Source organism: Pagrus major, chromosome 10 (genome assembly GCF_040436345.1).
Source record: "Pagrus major chromosome 10, Pma_NU_1.0".
Taxonomy (NCBI): Eukaryota; Metazoa; Chordata; class Actinopteri; order Spariformes; family Sparidae; genus Pagrus; species Pagrus major.
In genome coordinates, this window is record NC_133224.1 from 491,218 (window position 1) to 498,569 (window position 7,352).

Genomic DNA, 7,352 nt, shown 5'->3' on the forward strand with positions numbered 1-7,352 from the left:
ATTAATCAGAGCCAAGCGAAGAGTGGAAGACTCACTGACCGAAGGCACAACGCAATTCAGCGGGCGAAGGTTAGAAAAATCAACGCTGCCTCTGTGGACCTGAAACCGCCCGGGAGGAGACAGCGGAGCCAGCAGGTCAGAGACATCCAGCAAGCCAGGGACAACAGGACGGAGCCATCGGCCTCTTAAGTCCAGCAGTCGTCGGGCAGCAGGGATGTAGCATCCATCAAAAGGACACGTCACACAGGTGGGCGCCAGGTAAGCCTTAAATTTCACCAGCACTCTGCCGCGCTTTCCCCGTCTCCTGAAACGTCTCTTGCGAGGTATAGCAGCAGGTAAGCGGCGCAGGTACGCCGGTATATCTGACAGGAGGGGAGGAGGTTTTGATGTCCCATCTATCACAACAAGCCTTGACAACGTCTGTCCTCGGATGTCAAGAACTATTTGGTGATCATAGATGAGTAGAGCAGAGACATCTTGCCAGCACATAGACAGAAATAGGGCAAAAGCAAATAACAGACTGCGCAGACGGCCTGCCGTCATTGGCGCCATCTTGAAAACTCCAGCTGCATGGACTCCACAAGTGAGTGTAAAACCTGCCGACTTATGTTATCCAGCATGATGTGACAGTGTTCACAAAGCTTCTTGACTGTCTCAGTCTTCAGGTGCCCCCATAAATGTGGACTGTGGTGGAGGTCAGGTGACTGTGGAGGACAGTCCATGACAGTGCTCAACGATTTCCGACCAATATTTCGATTGTGATTCGATTTGCAATCGTTTTCAAGCTTCAGTTCAATATTCACTGTGTAATACATTTAAAATGTGTGATGGAGCATTACCACATTGTTATACCATCAAAATATTAACTGATCTATATTCTAAGGAAAAGACGAGAACTTTAAGATATGAACTGCTGCTGATAAGTGTTTTTTTTAATTTTTTTTCAATTGGCATGGAACATATATAACAATCAAACACACAATTATCACAAAAGTTGTGACTTAAGTAATAATTAATTAAAGTAATGGTCCAGGACAGTCAGGACAGTTTGGTCTTCTTTGGTTTTCAGTTGTTGTGTGAAAGCTTTGAGGTGTGTTTGAGCTCATTATCCTGCGTCTCTCTTTACCATCCCACTGGTCTGTGTCTAATAAACTAAACAGACTCTGTTTCTGTCAAAGCCACAGAGCTCTGAGTTCTTACAGGAAGTGGGCTGGTTTAGGTGCACTGACTGAAAGCTTGGTTAAACTCATATCTGTTAGTGATACAATGGGACAAACATCCACACAATGGCTGCTCGGTAAGTACAATCTGATGAACATTATGTGATTGAAAGGTCTGATTAGGATGTACTGACATTTAAAAATCATTAAATGTTGACTGATAAAAAACAAAGAAGAAGAGAAAGGAGACGTTTAGCAGTTGAATCGATTTAGAAAGTGATTTTCATTTCAGAGCAGGAAGTAACATCAGCTTAACTCGGTTGTGATATTCTGATAACTAAACCCTTGATGATGACTGATATCATATCAATAACTCTATCAAATGTTAACTGTCAGCAAACCAACCTAAACATGAGTTCAGTTTCTGTGTATTAAATATCTGATGTACTGTCTTCAGACATTTTCTAACCTCATCAAATAATTCTCATCTCAACTCAAAGCTCAAGTCTCATACTGACGCTTTCAGATGGCGGCCGACCCGACCTATGATCCGAGCGCATCAGTATCTGACGAGTTTCTCACCAACAGGAGCTTTAATTACCTTATAATCATGAGCTTCTTCATCAAGTATGATACATGCTTCCTCGTGGAACACGACTCTCTACAGAAACATGTATTTAACATGATACAGGTGTGGTTTTAGTATCCACACACACACATACAGTTCATCTTCTAGTTGGATGGTACTGTGTACATTCCTGTGAGTGTCTCTTGTGTGAAATATAAAACCTCACACCAACCTGTCTCTCTTCCCTTCAGGGCTGACCATGATGCTGTGCTGCATGGCCACCCGAGGTTAGTGAATGTTCCCTCTGACAGCAACCGCCTGCTACCTAATGAGAGCAAAGTTACAGAGAAAACTCCTCTTTCAATCAAATCATGACTTCTGAAAGAAAATAGTTCTTACATGAGATGTAATGATTGTCTCTTGATACCTGAACTTTGTACCGACACCCTGTATGTTATGTTATGCTACGCTACGGATGAGCTTTAAGTCACAGAAGTCGCCTGTTGTTTATGGATCCTAGCTACTAAAATCTGTTAGTTTCCTGCAGATGTATGAAGTAACCGGGTCCTGTTTCTAATGAATGAAAGATGTGGCATCATCTCGGTACACCGACTGCTGTACTTCCTGATACTTATTCCAGCAGTTTAGGTATCGTCAGAGGTGTACTAACATGTTAGACAAACTGTAAAAACTCAGCTCCATATGGAGCTCCAACACTCTGGAAACAAGAAAAATGTTCTGGTTGTTTAAAACTTCAAGCTACCTCTCAGCAGGTCATTCAGTTTTGATAAAAATAAAATTATTTCCCTCCAGCCTCTCTGAAGATGAGTCCTGACAGCTCTCAGCTGTTTAAAGGACAGTCTGTCTCTCTGAGGTGTGAGGAGGACGGCAGCTCTGATGGATGGACGGTGAAGAGGAACATGACCAAGACCGGAGACACCAGGACTCAGTGTGGACCTGACTGGGGAAGAAAAGCTGGTTCCTCCTGTATCATCAGCTACATTGACCCGTTGGACAGTGGAGTTTACTGGTGTGAGTCCACAGAGGGAGCAGCCAGTACCAGCATCAACATCACTGTCTCTGGTAAGATGAGGCAAGTCCACCTCCGCTCCGCCATGGCAGTGGAGCTGATAGGCTTCACTCTAGTCTATGTGTTAACTTCCTCTGGCTCCGCTGCATTGTGTATCTACTCTGTTGAAGCTCTGGCAGTCCGGACTCTTCCGTATCAGATACGCAAAGCTATGTCTACCGGATGCCGGAGCACAGCACAACAATTCAGCCGAATTCAGCACAGAAGCAGACAGGAAGTCACACAACGAAACAACATCAAAACATCTGGTTAATTTTCAGAATAAAACACTCAAAAATCTCAAAAAAGAGACAAATCCAAGTCCACCCTTCTTCTAATCCTTCGGTTGGGAACACTAACCTTTTGTCTGTTTGTTGTACATGTATAATTGCTCTTGCGCGTGATTCTGTAATTATTGTGGGAACTCCTCAGTCTCGCCACTCCAGCTGTCCAGCAGTGCTGCACCATACTGCACCCAAACACAGCTGGTAGGTGTTGATGGACGAGGGATCACAGAGCAAAACTGCAGTGGAGCCATTGCGCAACATACATGCAGCCAGTGTTATTCTGGAGTTACCCCCAGATTACCCCCACTCGCCCCCAACATGTCAAATACAGCAGCCTGGTCAGCGGCTTTATCCTTCTAAGTGTCATGCTGTAGTTACTCCTCTAGTGCAAGTAGCGAGAAAGGCGTGTCCCCCTCAGAGTTGCCATAGACAAGAGTTGTTGTAATTTCTGATATGTGGGGAGAGGAAACGAAAAGAAGCATGTTGCTGCTCAGTGCACTAACGTTATGTCTCCATGTCCCGTTTATTATTTTCTTATTAAACCAGCTCAGTTAGGAGAACCGAAGACACTCTGTTAAATTTACGGCATCAGTGTTTCTTTTCCCGTGGACCGCTGTTTCTCTCAGTCATGTCATTTTTATACACAGTTTTCGTAGCTTAGCTTCCTTGGCTAGTCGACCAACATTGTTTTGTGCATATGAGGCTGAACAAAGCTAAGTTACAGACATGTGGTGCAAAGACGAGGATGCTTTTAAACCTGGTACAGGGATGTATGGCGGTGGTAACTGGAAATAGGGTTAACAGTGGCGGCTACAGTGGTGAGCTAATTCCCAACTGCTGCCTTACGACAACTCTGAGGGGACTCAAATTCGTCATATGACAATTTGACATTGCCCAACCCTAGTGAGTACGTACATAACTGATATCACTTACGTTACATCCTTATTTCAACCAAAAATGCCGGAAGCTAACCAAACCGCGACACTGTGACAACATTAATAACAGTCCAAAAGTCATGATGTGTTATAACATGGAAAATGTTTGTCAGCACAAAGTCTGACTGGACGTTGTATATTATGTATTATTGCTTACTTGACCACCAAGACCTTCAAGTCCAAAACTGACTGGAGGAGGTAGGGTGTCATAGTTTGAAGGGTTAGGGAGTCATGCTATGCGGGGTTGAGGTGAAGTCTGAACAAGTGAGTCTTGAGTGTTTTGTGGAATATGGCGAGTGACTCTGCTGTCCTGACATTGGTCAGGAGTTTGTTCCACCACTGAGGTGCCAGAACAGAGAAGAGTCGGGACTTCACTGAGCGACCTTTGTTTGCTCTTAGCAATGGCTGTACCAGCCGGCCAGCTGATGTAGTAGAGCGAAGTGCTCGGGCTGGGGCGTGTGGTCTGACCAGTTTTTGGAGGTAGATGGTTGCAGTTCTGTTGACGGCCTTGAAGGCCAGCACCATGGTCTTGAATCTGATGCGGGCCGCAACAGGAAGCCAGTGGAGGTCACGGAGGAGGGGGGTCACATGGGAGAATTTGGGTAGATTGAAAACCTGGCACGCTGCAGCGTTCTGGATACATTGCAACGGTTTAGTTGCAGAGGCTGGGAGTCCAACCAAGAGAGAGTTGCAGTAGTCAAGGCAGGAGATGACCAACGATTGGACCAGGAGTTGCGTCGCTTCCTTTGTGAGGAAAGACCGGATCCTGTGGATGTTGTAGAGGGCAAATCTGCAGGATCGGGCCACCGTGGTGATGTTGGGGGTGCAGGATAGTCTGTCGTCAAGGATCACTCCCAGGTTCCTCGCAGTTGATGAAGGCGATACCGTGACATCCTCGACAGTGACTGACAGGTCCATGTGAGGGCAGTCTTTCCCTGGGATGAAGAGGAGTTCAGTTTTACTGAGGTTGAGCTTGAGGTGATGCGCAGTTGTCCAAGTGGAGATGTCTGCCAGACATTCTGAGATTCACGTTGCAACGTGGGTATTGGAGGATGGGGAAAGGAGAGGAACAGTTGGGTGTCGTCAGCATAACAGTGGTAAGAGAATCCATGTGATGTGATTGCAGAGCCTAGTGATCTAGTGTATAGTGAGAACAGAAGCGGTCCTAGCACTGAGCCTTGAGGGACACCAGTTTCCAGGGAGCAGGGTTTGGACAAGGAGCCATTCCAGGTGACCTGAAAGGTGCGATTTGTCAGGTATGATGTGAACCAAGTTAGAGCAGAGTCAGCGATGCCAAGTTCTGCCAGAGTGGAGAGGAGGATTTGGTGGTTGACTGTGTCAAACACAGAGGATAAGATGAGGAGGATGAGGACTGATGAGTGGGCCGAGGCTCTGGTGGCCCGGAGCGACTCAGTCACAGTTGATGAGAAGTCAGACAGGAGGTGGTGGTAGTGAGCAAGGTCATCAGGATGATGTGATTTTTTTCCATTTTAAAATGGAAACTGCAGCCATTCGAGACAATACTCATATTTCCCCCGGCTGCACCATGGCGTGTTTCAGCAGAAGCAGCTCTCCGCTCTGCTCCATGGAGAAAACACTCAGAGCTGACTGAGCCAGACAAGTTAGCAGAAAGACGTAGTACAGCCAGTTACTTTTCAAAATAACATACAAAATGAATAAAATCTCTCTGTGTTGAGGTGGAGCAGTGATCCTGCAGAGTCCTGTCCTCCCTGTGATGGAGGGAGATGATGTCACTCTGACCTGTACAACAAAGACCTCCAACCTCTCAGCTGGTTTCTATAAAGATGGCTCCTTCATCAGGACTGAGCCTACAGGTCACATGACCATCCACCATGTTTCCAGGTCTGATGAAGGCCTCTACAAGTGTCACACCAGGGAACATGGAGAGTCTCCACCCAGCTGGATCACTGTCACAGGTCAGGAGGTTCCCTGTAGACCCGTTTCCACCCAGCAGTCCGATTCAGTGCAGTTTGGTTCAGTTCGTTACAAAACTGTTTCAAAAGAACCGTTCTGTTTTTCATCACTGAAGGTTCAAAAAGTTCTTTACCAACAGAACTTCAGTGGAAACACAGAGAAGGTGACAGAACCAAACTGAACTGAACTGAACCGGACTGCTTTTGATCTCAGGACTCATTTCATCCACATGTTCACCTGACCAGGTGGGATTCTCTCCACAGGTAAACCTACAACCACAGCCCCGCCCCCATCTGCAGCCCCGCCCCCTGACTCCACCCCCCTCCAGCTGATGTTCAGACTGGTCCTCCACCTGGTGGTGTTCTGTCCGTACTGCATCTCCACTGTCATCATGGTGTCTTTATATCGACCCAGGTCCACAGGTAACAATCAATCAATCAATCAATCAATCAATCAATCAATCAATCAATCAATCAATCAATCAATCAGTCATTGCACAACATCTCTATCACTTATAGTCATGCAGTGATGATTGTTAGTATTCAGTATGATACTCTGGCTTCTTCTTATATTGTTTATAAAATCAATCTGAATTTTATGATTAACTCCTCTGACAGGAAATGACATATCCGTCTCCATGGCAACAGCACCACCCAACCAAGCTGAGGAGGGTGTGGCTGAGGACGCTGATGACATCATGAGGGTCAGCACCGTGCATCATTTCTGAGCTGAACACATCTGTGACTAGCGTTGGGGGTAACTTGTCACAAAGTAATCCATTAGAGTACAGTTGGATTACTTTTTCATTGTAACGAGTAACATAAAGTGTTAGTTCTGCAATTTAACTACTCTGTTATTTAGTTGTTTTTTTAATAGAAGTAATCCATTACTGGAATAAATTGCTGTCTTTTCCTTTAGTCCTTTTTATGGTTTCTAAGCTCTGCTAGTTTACAGGCTCATCAGTTAAACATCATATACTGGGCTGTAAGAGCTGTGTTGTATTGTTGTCATTGAAACAGCTGTGTCTAACACCATCTGCCTCTGCCCGGTTCACTGATGCAACATATAAGCAATGCTTTTAATGTGAACATTTTGAATAAAGTTTGGTTTGTTTCAGTTGAAGTTCCTGGTGTCTGTGCAGTCGCTGCCTCCTCACATCTGTGTGTTTTCTACAGATGAGTCAGATGGAAAGTACTTGTACTTGTTGTGGTTTGGTTGTGGCCTGTAGAGAGAGTCGCCTGTCTTTGTGGTGTGTGTGTGTGTGTGTGATCAGTGTTTCTATAGAAACTGGGTCACCACAACTGAATTGTAACTGTGATCAAGTGTTGCAGTTCAATATTATGATTGATTGCAGTTTTTATTTTGTTTTTCTGACACCAGACGATGATAATATGTTGA

The 7,352-nt window shown here is 45.3% G+C and overlaps 1 protein-coding gene across 1 annotated transcript; it reads left to right on the forward strand.

Annotated features, from left to right (window-relative positions):
- The first annotated feature begins 1,255 nt into the window (after positions 1-1,255).
- Positions 1,256-6,681, forward strand: LOC141003983 (Fc receptor-like protein 5). The gene is made up of 6 exons (XM_073475486.1): positions 1,256-1,297; positions 1,980-2,015; positions 2,542-2,811; positions 5,717-5,956; positions 6,218-6,376; positions 6,572-6,681. Exons 1-6 carry the CDS (start codon positions 1,267-1,269, stop codon positions 6,679-6,681), a joined length of 846 nt encoding a protein of 281 aa, XP_073331587.1. The 5' UTR covers positions 1,256-1,266.
- The last annotated feature ends 671 nt before the right edge of the window (positions 6,682-7,352 follow it).